Below are 26,005 nucleotides of genomic sequence, written 5' to 3' on the forward strand. Positions count from 1 at the left end.
TTGTAAAAGCTTTGTAACCTTGAGCATTTCTTTGAAATGGTAGCCTTTAGTTGAACCCGTGCGTTTAGCTCTCTTATGAATCTTGTAATGGAATTTAAATCATACTAGGGGCATCTTTTACGACTTGGTTTCCCAAGTCATAAAAGGCATTGAACAAAACTTTAGGGTTGAGATGGCTATTCTTGTCAAATAAAGATAAGAGAAGCTCGAACATCCCCTTTCGAGCTAGGGTCCTTGATCAGTTTTTTTCAGAAAAATCCAATCCTCGTGGAATTTAAAATTGAGTTTTGCATTTTTCAAAATATAGGCAGAGTTTTGGTTTATTTGTTTAAAGGGGCCAATGCCCGCAAGATTTCATCAAGTACCTTTGAGTTATACCTGTGGTAAAGGTTATGATTTTCAGATCTATTCCAGCTGTGCTATGTTTTAACTATTTTTCCTCCTCTCTGACCTCTAGGAGGTTATGTTAGGAGCGACCTGACCGTCATTTTCAGGATAAAAACTCGATGTATCATCATCCTCTCCGGTATTGAAAGTTTGAGTCTTCTCAAACATTCCTTACCCGTTTTGAAATTCGGTATTGAAAATTTGAGTCTTCTCAAATAATCTTTACCCGTTTTGAATGATCTGGCTCTCGATTCCAGGATAAAAACTCGATGTATCATCATCCTCTCCGGTATTGAAAGTTTGAGTCTTCTCAAACATTCCTTACCCGTTTTGAAATCCGGTATTGAAAATTTGAGTCTTCTCAAATAATCTTTACCCGTTTTGAATGATCTGGCTCTCGATTCCAGGATAAAAACTCAATGTATCATCCTCTCCGGTATTGAAAGTTTGAGTCTTCTCAAACATTCCTTACCCGTTTTGAAATCCGGTATTGAAAATTTGAGTCTTCTCAAATAATCTTTACCCGTTTTGAATGATCTGGCTCTCGATTCCAGGATAAAAACTCGATGTATCATCATCCTCTCCGGTATTGAAAGTTTGAGTCTTCTCAAACATTCCTTACCCGTTTTGAAATCCGGTATTGAAAATTTGAGTCTTCTCAAATAATCTTTACCCGTTTTGAATGATCTGGCTCTCGATTCCAGGATAAAAACTGGATGTATCATCATCCCTCCGGTATTGAAAGTTTGAGTCTTCTCGAACATTCTTTACCCGTTTTGAAATCCGGTATTGAAAATTTGAGTCTCCTCAAATAATCTTTACCCGTTTTGAATGATCTGGCTCTCGATTCCAGAATAAAAACTCGATGTATCATCACCCTATCCGGTATTGAAAGTTTGAGTCTTCTCGAACATTCTTTACCTGTTTTAGCCACCGATAATTGGTCGAGTAATTCTTGGTTCAATTTATAAATCAAAATCTTCAATCTTTGATGCGAGCACCGAGTTAAGAGTCGGTGAGGGACTATCTCACAAGTACACTTGCAGAGTTAGAGTCCAGTGAAAAGCTGTTTCACCAATTTGCTTTTGAGTTTCATTCTGCTGAATGGGATTTATTCATCTGAAAATGCATAACTTGGTAAATTCTTCTTTTGAAGGAGGTAGTCGTTTAGGCGTTTCATGGAACATGATTGTTGTTATGTGACGCCTGTTCAAGTTACTTTCTCTGATTTAAAAAATATTTGGAACCCATGCAATGCTTCTATCATCTCCAAAATATTCCTTGCTCAGCAATCTACTGTGAGGCATGCTAAATATATTGTAAAATACAAATGCCTGAGCCACAGTTCTTGAATCCTTTAATATGATTTGCTTTTAAAGTAATACATATTTTGCTTTAGTACCTCATATTGTTTCTTTTGAGATACTTAAGAGGAAGAACATTGGCCTCATCTCTCTTGATTCTTAATCATAGACGTGTTTGCCTTCTAATCGATGTTAACACCCTGTGTGTGGATCACATGTGTATTATTCTAAAGCATGATCTCCATTACCAAAGCCTGATTTTCTATATTGGCAGACATGTTGGGTTTCAATGTAGGCCAACCTTTTCCTTTTCAATTTGCCTCTCATATATATAGTTAAATGTTTTTTTTTTGAGTGGACTATTAGAGGGCATGTGTGAGACCCGATCCCGCGTGAGGGGGTGGGGTGCGAGCCGCCACGCTCTTCTCTTGGTCTCTCGTACACACGCGATTGGCGTGTGCATTTTATGATTGATTTTAATTCATCTTTTATGTGAACTTGTGATCACTAAGGCAATCCGAATTCCACACAAAAGAGACTGACAGAGTCGCCACCTAGATGTGGGATCTAGGACCCATAATTAACCAAAAATCTAGACTCGCTACCTGGTTGCAAGAATTGAAGGTATGGGGATTTATCCACCACATGCACCATTCCTGCCCGATAATCGGTCTTCGATTCCAAAAGCTAACTCTTTTAAATTTATTTTAAATGGCTCATTCAACTCTTTGTTAATGTGCTAACTACGGGACATGCATCCTATGATCTAATTTCAATGTGAATCCTAAATGTGTATCTTGATTACTTTATTTGTTTGAATTCAATCTAAGTGAAAGTTCTCCTAAAATTCTAATTTCATGGAAAAATCCTAAGTGATTTAATTAAGCATTTACAAGAAAATTATTATACAAAACCCCACAATTTGTTGTGGAGCCGACTCGCGGTTGATATGCCATCAGACATCCAAGCTGCCTACGTACCCAAGCCTCACCGGGATCAGAGTCGACGTAGTTCGGTGAACCTAAGGTAAGCTACTTATGCCTAACTCAACTAAGACACCGACCTAGACGGGATTGACTGTTTCAACAGTTTTAAGAGAAGTTATTTAATTCAAGTTGAGGATTTTATTATCTTAGGATTTCATCTAAGATGCTATATGATTCTTATCTAAATGCAAGTTGTTCCTTAGACTAATCTAGGTTAGCCTACATCCTAGTTTACTAGGCTTGTCGTAGGGAAAGATTGGGTGACTAGTGTAACTAGACCTATGGCACGGTTGCTATACATAGCAAACGTACGTGATGAGGCTGAACTCCTAACTCTAGGACTCCCTAAAACCTAAGACTCCCTAAAACCTAGGACACGACCTGACACAAGTGTTCCTAAGTTGGGCTCTAATGGTTCTTATGTCGGAAACCATAATCCAATGGTTCCGAAAGACTCGAGACAAATCGATTCAAGTTCTTGAAGTTAATGAATTTCAGATTTCAAGGATTTTCAGTTTCTGGACACTTAAGGATTACCAATGGCTCTAGGGTTCACCAATTTCGGCCCAGAATAGCATCCAAGGAAGGGAATCGTGCGCTCTTTCCTTGTGCAATTTAATACTTAGGTTATAGCACCTTATTGCCTGGCATATCTCAGGATTTCCGTGGACAGTAACCTCGGAGCCAACAACGTGCTATAGCTTAAATATTCAAATTGTCAAAAATCGAGTGCAATAGGGATACGATTATGGATGCGCTGGCCATTTTTTCAGGGAAATCTAAAAATCCTAAAAATTTTGTTTTGATGGATTAAGGAATTAATACGTGACAGAGATTTAAGATTCTTTAAAGATTTTCAGATGAATTTCAATTAATCTCAATATTTTAATGGATTTTATCAATTTTAAACCATATGAGTAATTTTGCAAGTGAAACTGTTGTAAACGAATTCGAAATGAGTTGAAACTTCTACATAAGCAAGATATGATGAGATTTAGCTTACTGGAAGATTTTTACATTAAGCTCATATTTAATTTTGATTTAACAATTAATTGACCAGATTGCAAAAATAACACAGAAACTACTAGAAATAAAGATCTAAATTCAATGAAATTTCAATAGTAGTAAGATATAAGTAAAACTAGCATGCTGTGAGATTTTCATGAATTTTAGAAACTATTTACTATCCATTTCGGATTTTTCAATTTTCAGACCAGATTATAAATTAACACTACATCCCATAGGAAACGAGATCGAAATGAATTGAAACTTTTAAAGAAACTAGAAATATGGAATATAAGACTAATGTAAAAAGTTTGGGAATTTTATCTGTGATATGATGTCTGTAAAAATTCTCCCAAAATCGGATAATTTTCAAAGAAAGCATAAAATAATATACCAAACCAAATCCAAAAATTCTCAAAAATTCATGGTAGAATGTACCAGTATCATATTATTTTCCTACGAAATTTCATGAATGTTTGAATCTGTTTAGTATATAATTTATTTTTCTTCGTCAAAAAGATATTTTTGAAGAGTTTTCTATTTTTAAAACATGATTCTCGAGAAAATTACGACTCCGGAAAACGTCCTCCAACCTTGTTCTGATGTGATGAACATAAAAAAAATTTAAAATTCCAAAAAATAAATCATCCAGAGATGGCTATTTTTTCGAATTTCGTAATTTCTCAGCCATTATTTTAAATAAAATTCCACTCTTCACTCAAATTCTAAAAAACCTTTGATCCAATGTCCGATCTGATCCGATAGTTATTTTACTCTATTTAGAGAGATCCTTGTATTAAATTTTGAGACGAAACGGAATTGAAACACTCATGCAGATCATGATTTTAAACACACACATTTAATATTGAATTAAAATCATCCAATGGTTCCGAAAGACACGAGACACATCGACTCAAGTTCTTGAGGGTAATTAATTTCAGATTTCAAGGATTTTCGGTTTTTGGACATTTAAGGAATACCAATGGTTTTAGGGTTCACCAATTTCGGCCTCGAATGGCATCCAAGGAAGGGAATCGTGCGCTCTTTCCTTGTGCAATTTAATACTTAGGTTATAGCATCTTATTGCCTGGCATATCTCAGGATTTCCGTGGACAGTAACCTCGGAGCCAACAACATGCTATAGCTTAAATATTCAAATTGTCAAAGATCGAGGGCAATAGGGATACGATTATGGATGCACTGGCAATTTTTCCAAGGAAATCTAAAGATCCTAAAATTTCTGTTTCAATGGATTGAGGAGTGAACGTGTGACAAAATTTTAAGGTTCTTTAGAAGCTTTATTATGATTTTTAATTAATTTCAGTTTTTTAATGGATTTTATCAATTTTAAACCACATGAGTGATTTTACAAGTGAAATTGTTACAAACGAATTCGAAATGAATTGAAACTTCAGCAGAAACAAGACATGATGGGATGTAGCTTTTTGAAAGAGTTTTACATATTTTTACATTAAGCTCATATTTAATTTTGATTTAACAATAATAAGACCAGATTACAAAAATGACACAGAAACTACTAGAAATAGAAATCTAAATTCATTAAAATTGCTACAGTAGAAAGATATAAGTAAACATAGCGTGCGGTGAGATTTTCATGAATTTTAAAGACTATTTACTACCAGTTTCGGATTTTTCAATTTTAAGACCAGATTATGAACTTACACTACAACCAATAGGAAACAAGATCCAAATAAATTAAAAATTTTATAAAAGCAAGAAATATAAAATATAAAACTACTGTAAAATTTTTGTGAATTTTAATGGTGATCTGATATCTGTAAAAAATCTCACAAAATCTGATAATTTTCAAAGAAAGCATCAAATAATATACCAAACCAAATCCAAATATTCTTAAAATTTTATGGTAGAATTTATTAGTACCATATTAGTTTTCTACAAAATTTCATTAATTTTGGAATTTATTTAGTATATATTTTATTTTTCTTCGTCAAAAAGATATTTTTGAAGAATTTTCTATTTTTAAAATATGATTTTCGAGAAAATTACAACTCCGGAAAACGTCCTTTAATCTTGTTCTGATGTGATGAACGCAAGAAAAATTTAAAATTCCAAAAAATAGATCATCCTGAGATAGCTATTTTTTTTAATTTCGTAATTTCTCAGCCATTATTTTAAAGAAAATTCCACTCTTCACTCAAATTCTAAAAAACCTTTGATCCAATGTCCGATCCGATCCGATAGTTATTTTAGTCTATTTAAGTAGATCATTGTATTAAATTTCGGGACGAAACGGAATTGAAACACCCATGCAGATCATGATTTTGAGCACACACATATAATATTCAATTAAACTCAATTAAATGTTTTAAAAATCATGCAAAAATATAAAAAAATACCAAATCATCCGGGAAAAATCTGAGAATAGTGTACTAACCTGTGATGGAGATCCTCGCCGAATCCGAGAGCCGAAAAGTCCAAAAATCCCGCCTACGTGCGATCCGATCCCCTTTATTCTCTTTATTTCTTTTTTTTTGTTTTTTCTTTGAACTGTGGAGAGAGCGAGAGAGAGGAAAACAGATGAGAGTGAATAAGAGAAACAGAAAGGTGGTGGGGATCCGAGAGAGAGATTGAGATAGAGAAGGGTGTGAGAATTGAGAGGGATAGAGGGATAGTAAACGAGAGGGATAGAGAGAGATGGGAAGGTGAAAGAAACCAAGACAGAGGAAGAGAGGGATCGAGAGAGTGTGAGATATAGAGAGTTTGTGAGAGAGATGGGGAGGAATATAGAGAGAGAGAGAGGGAGAGAAAGAAAGAGAGAGAGAGATGAACGAAAAAAACAGAGCGTAAGATGCTCTGTTTTTTTTCGTTCTCTCTTTTTTTTTCTTTTTTTTTCTACGTATATATTTTTTTAAAAAATAATCAAGAAAAACAGATAGGGAGACGGAGGGATCGTGTGAGAGATAGAAGATGAAAGAAACAAAGGGAGGTTCGGAGATGGAGGGAACAGAGGGTGGTGTTGTGGGGAAGGCCAAGAAAAAAAAGAGGGAGAGGGTAGGGAAGATGAAATAACAGAGGGATAGAGGGGAGAGATCAACAGAGATTGAGTGAGGAGAATGAAAAACCGTGGAGTAGGGTGAGAGGAGATCAGAAACATCAAGGGAGAGCCCGAGAATAACAGAGAGCTCTTCTCTTCTCAAAACAGAGCCACCCTTTTGCTCTTTTTTTTTTTTTTTTTTAGGAACCAGAGATCTCACCCCGTCCAATTCGATCTCTCCCTCTTCTAATACATGATATCCTTGCCTCTTAATTCTAAAATTCTCCCCTTTATTTTGTGCAACTTTCCTCATTTTATTATTCTTCATTTTGAATCAAAAGAGGGGAATGGCTAAATTGATTTCCACATGAGCTCCTTGCTTTCTTTCCACCGAATCTCCATATATTTTTTTCTTTAGCAAGCTGCTCTAGGCATGTTTCCAAAATAGCTTAACCATTATCTTAATCTTCTTTGTATATCCTTTTCCCATGTTGGTATCCTTCTAATATTTTTTTTCTTCCTAAATGGTAATTCCCTACGTATGAATAGACCTTCTAAATGGATTTATGCGCCCATAATTATTTAAAATTCAAGCCTTCTATTAGGGGTGGACCCACTATGTTTGCTGCACTGCATTTCTATCCTTCAACACAAATCTCAAACAGGTCCCACTTAATGAACGATTTTTAAGAGTGTGGAGTCAGTGGGATTGAGATTTTGGGTGTGAGAGACGAATGGTTGAAATCGTTCTAGACTCGTTACCTGGTTACAAGAATGGAAGGTATGGGGAGTTATCCACCACATGCACCATTCCTGCCCGATAATCGGTCTTCAATTCCAAAAGTTAACTCTTTTAAATTTATTTTAAATGGCTCATTCAACTCTTTGTTAATTTGCGAACTATGTGACATGCATCCTATGATCTAATTTCAATATAGATCCTCAATGTGTATCTTGACTTCTTAATTTGTTTGAATTCAATCTAAGTGAATGTTCTCCTAAAATTCTAATTTCATGGAAAATCCTAAGTGATTTAATTAAGAGTTTACTAGAAAATTAATATACAAAACCCCACAATTTGTTGTGGAGCCGACTTGCGGTTGGTATGCCATCAGACATCCAAGCTGCCTACGTACCCAAGCCCCACTGGGATCAGAGTCGACGTAGTTCGGTGCACCTAAGCTAAGCTATTTATGCCTAACTCAACTAAGACACCGACCTAGATGGGATTGACTGTTTCAACAGTTTTAAGAGAAGTTATTTAATTCAAGTTGAGGATTTTATTATCCTAGGATTTCATCTAAGATGCTATATGATTCTTATCTAAATGCAAGATGTCCCTTAGACTAATGCAGGTTAGCCTACAACCTAGTTTACTAGGCTTGTCCTAGGAAAAGATTGGGTGACTAGTGTAACTAGACCTATGGCACGGTTGCTATCTATAGCAAACGTACGTGATGAGGCTGGACTCCTAACTCTAGGACTCCCTAAAACCTAAGACTCCCTAAAACCTAGGACACGACCTGACACCAGTGTTCCTAAATTGGGCTCTAATGGTTCTTACGACGGAAACCATAATCTAATGATTCCGAGAAACACGAGATGAATCGATTTCAGCTTTTGAAGTTAATGAATTTCAGATTTTAAGGATTTTTCAGTTTCTGGACCTTTAAGGAATACCAATGGTTCTAGGGTTTACCAATTTCGACCCAGAATAGCATCCACGGAAGGGAATCGTGCGCTCTTTCCTTGTGCAATTTAATACTTAGGTTATAGCATCTTATTGCCTGGCATATCTCAGGATTTCCGTGGACAGTGAACCTCGGAGCCAACAACATGCTATAGCTTAAATATTCAAATTGTTAAAGATCGGTTGCAATTGGGATACGATTGTGGATGCACTGGCCATTTTTCTAGGGAAATCTAAGGATCCTAAGATTTCTATTTTGATGGATTAAAGAGTGAAAATGTGACAGAGATTTAAGGTTCTTTAGAAATTTTAAGATGATTTTCAATTAATTTCAATTTTTTAATGGATTTTATCAATTTTAAACCATATGAGTAATTTTACAAGTGAAATTATTGTAAATGAATCTGAAATGAATTGAAACTTCTGCAGCAACAAGACATGATGGGATGTAGCTTATTAAAAGAGTTTTGCAGATTTGTACATTAAGCTCATATTTAATTTTGATTTAACAATTAAGTGACCAGATTGCAAAAATAACACAGAAACTACTAGAAATAGAAATCTAAATTCATTGAAATTTCTGCAGAAATAATATAGGAGTAAACATAGCATGCTGTGAAAATTTAATGAATTTTAGAGACTATTTACTACCAATTTCGGATTTTCCAATTCTCAGACCAGATTATAAATTTACACCACATCCCATATGAAACAAGATCTAAATCACTTGAAAATTTTACAGAGACAAGAAATATGGAATATAAGACTAATATAAAAATTTTGAGAATTTTATCTGTGATCTGATGTCTGTAACAAATCTCACAAAATCTGACAATTTTCAAAGAAAGCATAAAATAATATACCAAAAAAATCCAAAATTGTCAAAAATTCATGGTAGAATGTATTAGTACCATATTATTTTGCCACGAAATTTCATTAATTTTGGAATCTATTTAGTATATATTTTATTTTTCTTCGTCAAAAGGATGTTTTTGAATAGTTTTCTATTTTTAAAACACGATTTTCGAGCAAATTACGACTCTGGAAAATGTCCTCCAACCTTGTTCTGATGTGATGAACACAAGAAAATTTTGAAATTCCAAAAAATAGATCAACCTGAGATGGCTATTTTTTCGAATTTCGTAATTTCTCAGCCATTATTTTAAATAAAATTCCACTCTTCACTCAAATTCTAAAAAACCTTTGATCCAATATCCGATCCGATCCGATAGTTATTTAAATCTATTTAGATAGATCATTGTATTAAATTTCGAGACGAAACGGAATTGAAACACTCATGCAGATCATGATTTTGAGCACACACATGTAATATTCAATTAAATTCAATTAAATGCTTAAAAACCATGCAAAATACATAAAAAATGTCAAATAATCCTGAACAAATCTGAGAATTGAGCACCTACCTGTGATCGAGATCTTCGCCGAATCCGAGAGCCGAAAAATCTGAAAATCCCGCCGCCGCTCGACCCGCTCCGCTTCCTTCTTTTTTTTTCTTTTTTTTTCCTTTTATTTTTCTTGTTTTCTCAAGTGGATGGGAAGAGAGAGAGATAGGGAGAGAGAGTGAGAAACTGAGAGAATGAGAGATGAGGAGATAGAGAGGAAACAAATATATAGAGAAATAGGAGACAGATAATGAGATAGGAAAAGAAACCGTACTCTGTTTTTGTTTTTTATTTTCTATATGTAGGTGAGGTTGAAAAGGGTGAGCTTGATGGAGAAGGATTGGGCATGAGAGGGTGAGGGATTGAGGGAAATAGAGATGATAAAAAAAATGATCGAGAGGTTGAGATAGAATGGGAGGAGGAGGTGAAACAGAGGCAAGGAGGGATGAGCGTGAGAGAGAACTGTGAATGTGAGAGATAGAGATAGAGAGGGAGAGAGGGAGTGTAAGAGAGAGAGAGAGAGAGAGAGATAGTGAAAGAAGAAGAAAAAACAGAGTATTAGATACTCTGTTTTTTTCTTCTTCACGTTTTTTTTTTTGTTTTTTTTGTTTTGGTGAGTTGCTGTAAAGGGGAGTTTAGAGGGAGGAATAGAGTTGGGGAGAAGATACGTAGGGGAGAAGAATATGGGCTGTGGGGAGTATGAGAGTGAGAGAGAGCAGAGGTAGATGGCTGTGCAGAGGGATGTGGGGAAAGGGACAGAAAACAGAGTGAGGTGGGGAGATGGAGAGATGCCGAGAGGGCTGCTGTTGGGATGAGATATAGGGGAAGAGAAGAAGGAAACGGAGGGAAGGAAAGGAAGAGGGAGATAGAGAGGCAGAGGGAGGTTAATGGAGGGTAGAAACAATGGGAGAGCTTGAGGGAGATACAGAGGGTGGGAAAGAAGAAATAACAGAAGGTGACGAAGAAGAAATAATAGAGGGTGAGAGGGTAGGGGAGAGAAAAACCGAGGGAGTCAGTGTAGGTAAGAAAGCACGATCCTTTTCTCTTAATGCCTGAGCCTCCCCTCTAGAGAGCACGAATTTCCTCCCCTTAATTGCCAAGCATGCTGTTGCTATATGTGCTTCTCTTTACCATTTTTTTTTTTTTTTAGAAAAATTCCATTTCTTTCTCCCCTCGACCTAAAAACAGAACCCCAATAATAAGTAAGCTCCCAATCGTTTAATTTTGCCCACTACCCAAGTTAACTATTGCCTTGCTTTATTTATGATCCCAAGATTGGAAAATTCCCCTTATTCAAAATTGCTCCTATATTTGGCCATTGTATACAATTATAAATTTGGCATGGCATTAGAAACATGAGAGCTTGCTTTATGACCGAATAATACTTTCCCTTGCCAATTTGTCTTTTGCATGAAAACCACCTCTCCAAAGTACGAGAAGCAAGGGTCTCACGTGCAACTTTTCCCACAGATATCCATACACATGGCTCTTTCAAAAAATTAAAAGAGAGAGAGAGAGGTTGACCCAATGGTTTGCATAATATGTTGAAAATGCGTACCGACTCAAATTGGGGCCCACCTTGCTTAATGACTTTTAACGAGTTAGAAGTTGGACCACAATTAAATGCTAGGCTCCTTGGCCAAATTTTCCATGACATCCATTCATCGAAATTTTGGGCGGGTCCGCTTGCTTCATCTTAGTGAACCCCATTCCGTGTTGGGCATACTTATTCTTCTTATAAAATTTGATTGCTAATATCCATAGTAAACTCCACAGATGACTTGAATATTCCTTACATGGGCCAACTTGCTCGATCCAAATCCAATCCAAATGCTCAATGCGAGCCCAGCAAATGGGTCAAAATTCTCTCTTGCTTGGATCCTTGCGAACAACCCCTCTCAACAATTATCAGGACGACGCAAAACATGAAAAAAATAACCAAAAGATCGAGAAAACATAGGGGACGGACACGGGAATGGAAAACACAGAAGAACCGATGGAAAAACATTAACTTCTTTGTTGACTAAGGCAGAGCAAAATGGGGGTGTCTACAGATGCCCCTCTTTGGTAGAGATGACGTAGTCATCGAATACCAAAGCAAAAGTGACAGAGCTATTTTGCGCAGCTTTAATCAACAAAGGGATCTACACAAAACGGAACCTAGACGCAAACATTTACTACCTAATGCAAGACCCTAAACGAAGTCCTAGAATTGGAATGCAATAAAAAATCCCGCTGCGGTGCCGCTCACAAACGGGCAACGAGAGAATGAGATACCATTTTCAAATGGATTCTGAAGAGGATGAAATACCATATTTATACGGATTCCAAGAAAATGAGACACCATATTCATATGATGCTCAAAGATAACTCAAGGACAATGAAATATCGTATTTATACGAATTCCAAGGAATGGGACATGACATTTATATGATGTTCCAAGAGAAAAGACCATTTTCAAATGGACTCGGGGAGAGTGAAATGACGTCTTTATACGGATTTCAAGGAAATGAGACACCATATTCATATGATGCTCCAAGATAACTCAAGGACAATGGAATATCGTATTTATACGAATTCCAAGGAATGAGACATCACATTTATATGATGTTCCAAGAGAAAAGACCATTTTCGAATGGACTCAGGGAGAATGAAATGACGTATTTATACGGATTTCAAGAAAATGAGACACCATATTCATATGATGCTCAAAGATAACTCAAGGACAATTGAATATCGTATTTATAGGAATTCCAAGGAATGAGACATCACATTTATATGATGTTCCAAGAGAAAAGACCATTTTCAAATGGACTCAGGGGGAATGAAATGACGTATTTATACGGATTTCAAGAAAATGAGACACCATATTCATATGATGCTCAAAGATAACTCAAGGACAATGGAATATCGTATTTATATGAATTCCAAGGAATGGGACATCACATTTATATGATGTTCCAAGAGAAAAGACCATTTTCAAATGGACTCGGGGAGAATGAAATGACGTATTTATACGGATTTCAAGGAAATGAGAGACCATATTCATATGATGCTCAAAGATAACTCAAGGAGAATGGAATATCGTATTTATACGAATTCCAAGGAATGAGACATCACATTTATATGATGTTCCAAGAGAAAAGATGATTTTCAAATGGACTCAGGGAGAATGAAATGACGTATTTATACAGATTTCAAGGAAATGAGACACCATATTCATATGATGCTCAAAGATAACTCAAGGAGAATGGAATATCGTATTTATATGAATTCCAAGGAATGAGACATCACATTTATATGATGTTCCAAGAGAAAAGACCATTTTCAAATGGACTCAGGGGGAATGAAATGACGTATTTATACGGATTTCAAGAAAATGACACACCATATTAATATGATGCTCAAAGATAACTCAAGGACAATGGAATATCGTATTTATACGAATTCCAAGGAATGAGACATCACATTTATATGATGTTTCAAGAGAAAAGACCATTTTCAAATGGACTCAGAAAAATGAGACACCGTTCCCTAACGGGCTCAAAGAAACGAGATGGCTTTGAATGATGAATTCAACAAGGAAGAATTTAGAGATTTTTCATGAATTTGAATTTGACGTAGAATTGGATTTGATGAATTTTGGATTTTTATTTTTTTTGAACTCAATGAAATCGGGGATATTATAGATTGTGCCCAATAAAGATATTGGAAACCAAGACTTTGACAAATGATGAGACGACCAACCTTATGAACGAAGAACCATTAGTAACAAGAATGGATTAGGAACACTTTTATGAAACTTCAACAAGATTTTTCTCAAAGAGACTGCTGGTCTTGTCTCCTGGGGATTTTGATAACTGAAACCTTGAACAAGATATTTGAAATTGGTAATCTAGAACAACTGCTCTCTTGAATATAATCATGGAAAAGTGGGATTTGCCTCTTGATAGGTGTTTAGATAAACATTTCTTGACCAGGATAGCATTTAACTAACTGGAAGGAGATTTTGAATTTTATTGGTTCATCGCTCTGAGAAATTAGCTCAACCACCATTGCATCTGAGGCTCTTCCAAGCTTAAGGTGCCTTCCTGGGGTATGATCTTTTTACAAAAACTGGGCTTTCTGATGTTTCTACTTCTGACTTCTTCTGAGTTGATCTTCTTTGAAATGAATCTGTTCGACTAGATTCTCGAGCTCTTTCAGGTACAATCGAGGGAGCTGACGAGCCGGGCCTCCTTCACCGAGATAGTTGCATCATTTGGACACAAGGACGACGATTGACTCTTTCTAAAGAGAAAACTTAGACAAAAGACACTACTCAAAGGATTGAGGAGCTCTGAAGGAGTGTACTTAGAATAACAAAGATCGACTGACTATACTGATAAATAGAGTGATGCTTCTGACTTAGTTAAAATTTTGTTTGGTAAGTCTATCCTTTCGAGGAATGGTTTTTTAATTAGTAAACCCTGGACTTTTTCCTTAAAACAGTAATGCCTCACGGATTTAATTACAACCCCTAAGATTGCTTAGCTTCAATGCCCCCAGTTTTGAGGATGTCACTTGAATTTGTTTGAACTTCAGTTGATCTTTAGTCTTGATACCGGCTGTAGCCTTCTTATAATGATTCTCTTACCGTGACCAAGTCACCTCTTCGGGGTTTTTAACTTGGTGGACCGTGCTAGCCTTAACTTTTGCCTGAACCGCCTTTCTAGGTTTTTGATCCAGCAGGCTATCCCCTTAGCTTTTGCCTAAGCCGCCCTTCCGGGTTTTCAACTTAGCAGGGGAATGATCTTAACTTTTGCCTAGACCGCCCTTTCAGGTTTTCAGTCTAGCAGATCTTCAAACTCCGTTCTTTTCTTCTTCATCAATTTTTTTTTTTTTTTACTTATTGTGTCTCGGGACCTAGCTCATTAGTTCTGAACACCGGAAGGACTTTATAGGTAGGATAGGGCTTTTCAAAGAATGGCTTAAGGTTCAACAAAGATTTCCACCGAATCTGTGAACAGGTTGCCTACATATCCCAAGGTAGGAATCAGGTCGTGTGTAGTTCAGGGCGGATGCCCCTAGTTTGAAGATAAATTGTTTAAAGGTTAATTGATTTTTCTCTTTTTTTTTCTTTTCTTTCTGGAATAATTGACTTCTCTTCTTTTGGAACTTGTCCCTCTTTTTTTCTGAAAGGATTGAATTTCCTCTTTTTTTTTTGAATCGACCGAACTTGGTTTAACCGAGCTGCCTACGTACCCCAGTGTAGGGATCAGGTCTCGCGTAGTTCGGGGCGAATGCCCCTAGTTTGATGGGTTTTCAAGAAAATTTTATTCAGGCTCGAAGGGTTTGCAAACCGGTATTCTTTTGACATTGGGTTCTGATTTTGGGATTTATTCGGCCAAAGGGGGCCTTCCGATGTTCAGATTGGGGATCGATCTAGGTTACTAGAGTCCCTCTGGTACTGATTATTATTTTTTTTTTCTTTTTTCTTCTTTTTTTTCACGGAGTTTGACGGCATTTCCAGGAAAGAGATAATGGATCTTCTTCTTTTAAGATTCTATTACGTGCTTTCGACTTTCATAGAGCGAAATTTGTTCTTTGACATCCTCCATCTACGGATTTGTAACTCTTGATATCTGATGATCACTTTTCAATGCTTGCTCTTGAACTTCTTAGTTCAAACTGATAGTGTCAAAGGTTCAAAGTTTAGAACAAATATTCATAACGGTTATTTCCAAGGTTCAGACTTCGGAACAGTTATTTCAAAGGTTCTAAAGTAGCAAAAACAAAACAAATGGCATGCTAGGCTTAAAGCTAATTCAGAGAATCAAGGGGATCAATACAGGTTTCCAAAGTCAATAGTAATTCAAAATGAAGAGGGTTTACAAATACCCAAAGTAATACGTTATTATGTACCTCAAAGATGTTCGACTCCTTTCTTATTTCTGATTATGATTCTGTAAGCCCAAGGGTTCCCCATGGGTTCACTCAATCACCTTGTTTTGATGATTAACAAACGCAAATTGATTAGTCATTTATGGACTAATTGTTTGCCTTGAGTGTTGTGCTATACACAGGGAATTTACATGTCAATCCATGCTAGCACACACCATTGATGGCCTATGCTTGAAGATGAACCAAACAAAGGAGCTAGAGCATTCGTGGACAAATCACACCTTGGAGGATCCACCAAGGAGAAGCTCAACATCATCCATATCAAGCATTGAACATACAGAGAAGCTCATGAAGACCAAAGCTGGAGGATCAAGAACCTAATGCAAAGGACCAAGGAGCTTGTACCACAACTTGAAGATGTCAAGCATGGAAGCTCAACACCATAGAAGATCCCAGCTCAAGAGAAGAGTTCAAGAGAGTGATAGAAAGGGTAGAATGTATTCCTATCTCTCTTGCATTTCCTCTTGTCAAGGCACATTGTTTAAACCCCTAAAAATATGTTTTTCAAAGAGACTAACACACCCTTTAATGACTTAAATGGATAAGTGAATGGCCATGGTGGTGTACCAACATGTTAGAACCCATATGGCATTCAACACAAGAATGAACAAAATAGAGTTCCGAAGCAACAACCTGGACCAGCAACTAAATCCTATCAAAACTTATTTAAAATATTTTCAAATATTTTTAACAGATAGCTCTCATTTTTCTCATATCCGTAGAGTATAGGAACGTCAAAATCCGACGAGAAATGAGGGAGATATGAATTTTACAAGTTCGACACTGTTTGCTGGAAACCAGTCTCGGAACTCCGAGAATTATTCGCGGAGCTCCGAGCTCGAAACTCTGAGAACATTCTCGGAGCTCCGAGAAATGGTCCAGATTCTAAAATTAAAAGCTCTGTTTGGATTCTCGGAACTCCGAGAAATGTTTTTCTTCAAAAAAATATAGTCGTTGGGGTGCAATGGCTAGTTGAATTTTTGACCCAGTTTTGACTGTTTTACCCCCCAAACGGTCACATGGAGTTGGGACCTTATACATACCCATTCAAGGGTCCAAAACACATGAGGAACATTGTCCAACTCTAATAAACCCTAGAAATCTATTTGTGAATCATTTTTGGGTTAATCTCTCACCAATCCTTCATTGTGCCTTGACTTTGGGAAAATCCACTTGAGATTGGTTAGGTTTAAACTTGTTTATCTTTGAGAGCATCCTTGGAGCTACAACTTGTAATCAAGCCTAGTAAGAGGCTAATACTTCTTCTTCTTTATTCGATCGGTGGCAAGGGCATCCGTTGTTTTTAATTCCCTTGGGTGAACCGCTTAGAACTCGGCGGAGAAGGAGAGTCATTGTAAAGGTGGAAGGGCATCCTTTTTTAATTCCCTTGGAGTGTAAAAGCCTCGAAGCCGGGCGTCGTGAAGGTCTCAATAGTGGGAATCCTCAAGTGCGACCTTGAGAAGAGTGGAGTAGGCCGTTTGCCGAACCACTATAAATCTTTGTGTCAGTTGTGTGATTGGTATTTCTCTCACTCCCTCTCACTCTCTTATTTGATTATTTGTGCTTAGAATTGAGTGAGTAGTTAGCATTGATAATCAACCTAAATATCTTAACCTTGCTAACTAGGCTATTAAAATTACCTAATTAAGTTTGCTAATCAACAATGGTTTTGAACTTATATTAATTTGTAATATTGTTTAAGTTCAACTATTTCAAACTTAATTAAACAAGGGATAAGTCTTGAGTGAAATCTTAGAAAAAAAATTTAAAAAGGTAAAGGTTTTATAAACATCCTATTCACCCCCCCTCTAGGTTGCCAAACCAAGTCACTACTTGGATTTCAGATTCAATATCTTGATTTGAACATAACATAAGTAACAAATAAGGGCCCTAAAAGGTAACCCAAAAGCCAAGAGTTGAAGTTCAAACTCAAAATCCAAATTCAGGCGCTCCAGTCGACTGGTCCCACCAGTCGACTGGCCCTCAACTACTGTTTTAATCTTAAAACACAGTTTTGGCGCACCAGTTGACTGGTCTGGGCCAGTGGATTGGCCCTCTATTACTATTTTGGTGTAAAACACGGTTTTTGGATGAGCCAGTCGACTGCCCCGCGTAAAACCCGATTTTCACAAACTTTAAAATCTCATAACTTCTTCGTTCGGAGTCTAAATTGCACGAGGTCGGATCCGATGGACTCGTATCGACGAGAGGAATCCATTAAATCCGATTTGACGATCCGAATTCGAACACACAATTTAAGGAAAATCGCCAAAGATTCTGATTCGAATCTTCAAACTTCAAATTTTGGAATTCGGTTTCTTATTAATCAACTTTGAGTTCGTTGGAATCGTAGGATAATATCGAATCCAAGGAAACTCAAGATCAATCCGGAAGTTCTTATTTCTAACCCATGTTAATCAAAATTCTTATTTCTTTCTTCTTATCAAACCCTTGTTTTAGGGTTTCTAATATTCCAAATCGTTCATAGTTCGTAGATCTTACCTGGATTTGCGGCTTCGACTCCTAAATCGTGATCTCCTCGGTCTTTTCCTCCTCTTTCTCTGATTTCTTTCTCTACGGCTTAACAAAAGGCTTAGGTTTGTTTAGCCACAAAATAATATATTTACATACTTCCTTAAGAAGCCCTAATCTGAGTCAAATAGAAACGGACAAAAATGCCCCTCTTTATAAAAGGGTAACGAAATTTTAAGTAAGGGTATTTTTGGGTATTTACATTCTACCCTCCTTACAAAAATTTCATCCTCCAAATTTACTTATCACGTACCTAATTCTTTAAACATAAACGGATATTTCGATCTCATTTTCTCTTCCACCACACAGGTGGCTTCACGTTTTGAGTGATTCCTCCACTGAACTTTCACATATGGAATAGTTCTTCTCCTAAGAACTTGGTCCTTACGATCCACAATACGGACAGGTTGTTCTACAAATGACAGGTCTTTTCTCAGATTCAGAGGTTCTAATTCAATCACATGGTTCGGATCTGCTACGTACTTTCGTAACATAGACACATGAAACACATTGTACACTCCAGATAACGATGGGGGTAAGGAAAGTCGATAGGCCACTTTTTCAATCTTTTTGAAATTCCAAGGGTAGGCCCGAGTACTACTCCAATGGCAACTTATGAGGAGGGAAAATTTAGGTTACTAACAAGTTTTAAGCTTTTGAAAACTCTAACCTAAATTTGAAGATTAAGAGATCAAAGATGAAAATTAAGCACACAAGTTAAATCCTAAGTGCAATGCAAATGTAAAGCAAGAGATAAGAGAGAGTGCACCCGAGATTTAAAGTGGTTCGGTCCTCAAAACGCGAGGCCTACTCCACTCCACCAACCAAACCTGTTGATGGCTTCACTATTTGATCTTCTTAACTTCGGCAAAGATCGGTGCCAATTACAATTCCAATTGCCTTTAACCTTGGGGGCAATCCTCACCACGGAGAGTGGGCTCCGCTTCTCCGAACACTCGCCCGAATACAATCGTTTGAATAAGAAAGAAAGAACAAAAAAATCCCTCACAAGGGTTCACAATGTTTGTAGAAGATGTACAAATTGAAGCCTAATGATCCAAATCCTAATTCTACAGGATGAGAGGCATAAACAAGCTTGATACACTCTTAGGATATTCCAATAGGTTTTTAGAGTGTTAGGATTGATGGTTTGGAAGTTTAGAATACCCATATATATAGAAAAACCAAATATGACCGTTTGAGGGGCATAGTGGTAAATCTGCCAAAAACTCCAACGGCTATAATTTCTTCTCGTTATAGTGTTCTCAGAGTTCTGAGATATTTTCTCGGAGTTTCGAGAATTTCTCTCGGAGTTCCGGGAATACAAACAGAAGTTGGAAAAATGTTACTGGACCATCTCTCGGAGCTCCGAGAATTCTCTCGGAGTTCCGAGAAGCCTATTTCCAGCATATTTTCAATTCTGTTTTTGGGCTTCCAACTCTACACCAAGTTGGGATTGTTATGAGGGTTCCAAAGTATTGGAACACCACAAGGACAATCACTTAAACATTTTAGGGTGTGTGAGATTACTTATTTATGCCACTTAACACCTAAACTAGGATTGGATCTTTACATTCTACAACGACTTCGATCTTCAATTGCGATGCTTTATGTCTTCATGCGTCTTGGATCTCCGATGTCTTTGGCCTTCCAAATGCGGTCCAATGGGAGCTTTTTGGCCTTAATCCAAGCAATCTTGTCTTTATACCATCATGATCTACAACTTAGACAATCAAAACACATTAGTGATATAAAATCACTTGTGTATTGGAATCATCAAAAGAAGATGGGAATGCCAAGGTGGGAACCATTGGGCTTACAATCTTCCCCTTTTTTATGATGATAAGCACAAGAGATTTTCCAATAAAAGCACACATATACTTCCTTACAGAAGATTCTTCTTCCCCTTTGGCATCAATAAAAAAGATGGGGTAAAAGAAAATCAAAGGGATGTAATTTATAATTTTAAGCTCGCCCTTTTTTAAGGAAAAAGACAAACATAGAACTCCCCCTATTTAGAGTTTTTATTCAACACAAGAGGGGATATTTAAATAATCATAAAAAGATATTCAATTTTACGTGCAAATGAATAAGTGCAAGCCCCTAATCTAAAAACACGTATGAAGAGAATCATATGGGGGCTTTGGGAACCCAAGCTTTCTTGGTTCCACCACAATCCCTAATCTTAGATGCACATTGGAATTGGTAATGACCATTGATTCCACAATAATGACATCTAGCATGAGGGGATAGACTAGTCCTATCATAAGATACATGATTAGGTCTATGACTAGCCTTTTGCAAGATTATGTCAATAATTTTATCATCATTTTGGAATCCATGGAGACATAATCTTAACCTTTCATTTTCATTATGAAGATGTGTTATTTGATTTAAAAAATCATTAGTGTCATCTTCATAAGATTTGGAAGAGCTTGCCACATTATGGAGTTTAGTAATTTGGCAAGATTTCTCATCCAAACAACCCTTAAGGGTTTTAATCTCAAGTTTAAAATTTTCAATTTGTGCTTGAGATATAGATATGGAAGAAGATGACTCATTTTTCAAAACATGAAGTTCATTTTGCTAATTTTGAAATAGACTTTTTAAGAACTTTATTTTTTAAAATTTGAGAATGCAAGGTAATGCACATTTCATCATAAGATATGTTTCCACTATCACTACTTGATGAATTACACGAGGGGTTAGAATTTACCTCATCTTCATGGGTGAGTGCCATGAAGCAAAGATCATCCTTATTAGCTTCCCCTTCACTTGAGCTTTTTCCCGAAGTGCTAGAACCATCCCAAGCAGCTACAAGACCCTTGTTCTTCTTCCAATCCTTCTTCTTTCCCTTCTACTTCGAGGAAGATGACTTGAGAAGTGGACACTCTGGTCTTTTGTGTCCCGTCTTCTTGCAATTGTAACACCTTATTCCTCCTTCAACTTTATTTTCTTCTTTCTTCTTCTTTTATCCTTTTTGTGTTTCTTTCTCCATAAGCTTTTAAATTTTCTTAACGCTTCTTCCTCATCACTATCCGCTTCACTTGAGGATGATGAGTCCGTCTTGGAGGCCTTTAGAGCTAGAGATCGACTTTCGTTTTCTTTCTCTTTCGGCTTCTTCTCTTCTTGACAGCTAGTGAGGAGCATCTCATAAGTGAAAAGAGATCTTACAAACTCCTCCATAGTTAGCGTCTTGAGATCTTTTGATTCTTGGATGGCGGTGACCTTTGGATCCCAATAAGGAGGAAGTGACCTAAGCAACTTACTCACAAGCTCATCAGTAGGATACGATTTACCAAGATTAGCTAAATTATTTGATATTTTAGAAAATCGGATATACATTTCGGAAATACTTTCATTTTGACCCATTCTAAAAATTTCATATTTGCTCTTTAACAAGTTTATTTTGGAATCCTTGACTTGTGATGTTCCCTCATGGGTAACGGCAAGAGTATCCCAAATAACCTTGGCGGAATAAAAAAGAGCTACTCTATTAAACTTCTCCGTAGATGAGGCGCAAAACAAAGAGTTTAAAGCTTTGTAATTTAAATTTGCATGCCTTTTCTCTACAACATTCCATTCTTCAAATGGCTTGGAAGGCAAAGTGTATCTATTTTTAACAATATGCCAAAGCTTCACATCTATCAAAGAAGATAGATGCGCATCCTTGTGTTCCAATGTCGATAGTTAGACCCATCAAAGAAAGGAGGTCTAGTTGTAGAATGGCCTTCCGGAAGTCCGATTCCATTTACGTTTGCCATTTCACAATTAGAAAGTTGTCAATGATCTTATGATCTTTCCCTTGTTAAAATTTTAAAAAAAATTTTACCAAAGATTTTAAGGAAAGAAAATCTTTGGAGAGCCAAGGCTCTGATACCAAGTGAAATTCCAAGTGTAGGCCCGAGTACTACTCCAATGGCAACTTATGAGGAGGGAAAATTTAGGTTACTAACAAGTTTTAAGATTTTGAAAACTCTAACCCAAATTTGAAGATTAAGAGATCAAAGATGAAAATTAAGCACACAAGTTAAATCCTAAGTGCAATGCAAATGTAAAGCAAGAGATAAGAGAGAGTGCACCCGAGATTTAAAGTGGTTCGGTCCTCAAAACGCGAGGCCTACTCCACTCCACCAACCAAACCCGTTGATGGCTTCACTATTTGATCTTCTTAACTTCGGTGAAGATCGGTGCCGATTACAATTCCAATTGCCTTTAACCTTGGTGGCAATCCTCACCACGGAGAGTGGGCTCCGCTTCTCCGAACACTCGCCCGAATACAATCGTTTGAATAAGAAAGAAAGAACAAAAAAATCCCTCAGAAGGGTACAATGTTTGTAGAAGATGTACAAATTGAAGCCTAATTATCCAAATCCAAATTCTAGAGGATGAGAGGCATAAACAAGCTTGATACACTCTTAGGATTGATGGTTTGGAAGTTTAGAATACCCATATATATAGAAAAACCAAATATGACCGTTTGAGGGGCATAGTGGTAAATCTGCCAAAAACTCCAACAGCTATAATTTCTTCCCGTTATAGTGTTATCGGAGTTCCGAGATATTTTCTCGGAGTTTCGAGAATTTCTCTCGGAGTTCCGGGAATACAAACAAAAGTTGAAAAAATGTTACTGGACCATTTCTCGAAGCTCCGAGGAATCTCTCGAAGTTCCGAGGTCGGAGCTCCGAGAATTCTCTCGGAGTTCCGAGAAGCCTTTCCAGCAGATTTTCAATTCTGTTTTTGGGCTTCCAACTCTACACCAAGTTGGGATTGTTATGAGGGTTCCAACAACTCTACACCAAGTTGGGATTGTTATGAGGGTTCCAAAGTGTTGGAACACCACAAGGACAATCACTTAAACATTTTAGGGTGTGTGAGATTACTTTATTTATGCCACTTAACACCAAAACTAGGATTGAATCTTTACATTCTACAATGACTTCGATCTTCAATTGCGATGCTTCAAGTCTTCATGCGTCTTGGATCTCCGATGTCTTTGGCCTTCCTAATGCGGTCCAATGGGAGCTTTTTGGCCTTAATCCAAGCAATCTTGTCTTTATACAATCATGATCTACAACTTAGACAATCAAAACACATTAGTGATATAAAATCACTTGTGTATTGGAATCATCAAAAGAAGATGGGAATGCCAAGGAGCGAACCATTGGGCTTACACTTTTCTAATATTTAATAAGGTCCGACAAATCTTGAGCTGAGTTTTCCTCAAACCCCAAACCGTATCACTCCCTTGGTGGGTGACACTTTCAAAAATACCTTATCTCCAATCTGAAACTCTAATTCTCTTCGTCTGACATCTGCATAGCTCTTCTGCCTACTCTGTTCCGTACGAAGATGGTCTCTAATTAACTGAATTTTATCCACGGCTTGCTGAACCAAATCCGGTCCTAAGAGTCTTCTTTCACCTATATCATCCCAACATATAGGTGATCTACATCTCCTCCCATGGAGGGCCTCAAAAGATGCCATCTGAATACTGGCCTGATAACTGTTATTATAAGAGAATTCAATCAAAGGAAGATGGTCATCCCAAGATCCTTTAAAATCAATAACACATGCCCTAAGCATATCTTCTAAAATCTGGATAGTCCTTTCTGATTGTCCATCTGTTTGAGGATGAAAAGTTGTATGAACTTAAGGGAAGATCCCATTGCTGAATGCAAACTGTTCCAAAACTGAGATACAAAACGGGTGTCCCTATCAGATACAATGACTTTAGGCACACCATGATACTTAACGATCTGATCAACATACAATTGGGCTAACCTTTCAGGTGTCAAGCCGGCTCTAATGGGTATGAAATGAGCTGTCTTTGTTAATCTGTCCGCAATTACCCCCGCGGAATCATTGCATGAGGGAGTACGAGGTAAGGCCGACACAAAATCCATCGTAATCTCCTCCCACTTCCATTCTAGAATGGGAAGTGGTTGTAGTGTTTCGAGTGGTCTCTGATGTTCTGCCTTAATCACCTGACAAGTCAGACACTGAGAGACATACTGAGCTATTTCTCTTTTCATATTATTCCACCAGAAATTCCTTTTTGAATCCTTATACATTTTTGTACCTCCAGAGTGTACAGAATAACGTGAACTATGCGCTTCTTTCAAAATTTCCTTTTTCAAAACAGAGTTATTCGGAAAACAAATGCGGTAGCAAACATTAAGGTACCGTCATTGTGAATTCGGAATTCAGATTCAGATCCTTCTTCTAACTTGTTTCTGATTTTACAAAGTTTTGGGTCAGATTCCTGAGCTATTTTGTTTCTTTTTAGCAATGTGGGCCGTACTTGGAGTGCTGCCATCAGTACCACAAAGTTTGGACCACGAATTTCTATTTTTGATCTTCAGAGGTCTTCCAAAGTGTACTTCTGAGATGTGATCAAGGTTGCCAAATTCACAGACGACTTCCGACTTAGAGCATGAGCTACCACGTTAGCCTTCCCAGGGTGATAGCTTATGGTTAAGTTGTAGTCCTTCAATAGTTCTAACCAATCCCTATGTCTCAAATTCAATTCTTTCTGAATAAATATATACTTCAGACTCTTATGATCAGTAAAGATTTCACAAGGTTCTCCATACAGATAATGCCTCCAAATTTTTAGAGCAAACACAATGGCTGCTAACTCTAAATCATGAGTCAGATAGTTCCCTTCATAAGGTTTCAACTGGAGTGAAGCATACGTAATCACTTTTCCATTCTACATTAACACACAACCTAAGCCTTTCTTCGAGGCATCACTGTAAATTACAAATCCCATTCCACTAATAGGCAAGGTTAGGATGGGAGCGAAATCTTTGTTTCAATTCTTGAAAACTCTTTTCACAATCCTCAGACCAAATAAATTTTGTCCCCTTCCGTGTCAAACGGGTCAAAGGGGTGGCTATATGCGAAAAGTCCTGAACAAAACGGCGGTAGTATCCCGCCAATCCTAGAAAACTACGAATTTCAGGAACATTCACTACAACAAAACTAGGCATTCCCTACCCACACTGGTTACATCCGTAGGGATAAGTTTACTTTTTCCCTACGAATTTAAAATTTGTAGGGAGATACACTTTATCCCTACGTGTATTTATTTTCCTGTAGGGACATATCTTTTACCTATGGGTTGAACACTAATCTGTAGGGAAAGATTGACATTTATCCCTACTATATTCATTTACCTACGGAAGCAAGAAGTTTTCGGTAGGCATATAGCCACTTTTGCCTACCGTCAAGTTAAAAATTACGTAGGGATAAATTTTTTAAGTTTTACCTACAAAATTATCGCTCGACTTTCCCCGCCCACTACTCCTGCACGACTTTAATGCAAACAATAAAAGAACAAAGTCGTGCGACTTTAACCCAAAAACTAAAAGAGCAAAGTCAAACCCTAGGCGTCTTCATCCTCTTGAAACCCCCGCTCACTACTCCCTTTCTCGTCGTCACGAAACCCTATTTCCTTTAAAGTCTCTCTCTCTCTCTCTCTCTCTCTCTCTCTCTCTCTCGCCATCTCTCGCCATTTCCTTTCTAATTCTCCGCAGTTATGTTTAGTGCTGCACTTTTCTTTCTTTTTGTTGGTTTTTGCATATAAGATTTGTTGGGATGAGATCTTTGTTCTAAATTATTAGACTTCATTAGGGTTTTGTTTTTGACGAGAGATTTGAAGGGGTTAGAAGAGGAGAATGATTCTGATAGGGTATGTTAGGGTTTCTTCATTAGGGTTTCTTTTTATTGAAATT

The 26,005-nt window shown here is 37.1% G+C and overlaps 1 protein-coding gene across 1 annotated transcript in view; it reads left to right on the plus strand.

Annotated features, from left to right (window-relative positions):
- The window catches only part of LOC143883043 (uncharacterized), a 15,982-nt gene extending 5,841 nt beyond the window's left edge, over window positions 1-10,141 (plus strand). Inside the window, exon 2 of the mRNA XM_077386409.1 lies at window positions 10,097-10,141. Coding sequence (XP_077242524.1) covers window positions 10,097-10,141 — 45 coding nt within the window. The remainder of the gene's footprint in view (window positions 1-10,096) is intronic.
- The last annotated feature ends 15,864 nt before the right edge of the window (window positions 10,142-26,005 follow it).

Source organism: Tasmannia lanceolata, unplaced genomic scaffold (genome assembly GCF_043159265.1).
Source record: "Tasmannia lanceolata isolate RefF3 unplaced genomic scaffold, GAP_Taslan_0.1 ptg000008l, whole genome shotgun sequence".
NCBI lineage: Eukaryota > Viridiplantae > Streptophyta > Magnoliopsida > Canellales > Winteraceae > Tasmannia > Tasmannia lanceolata.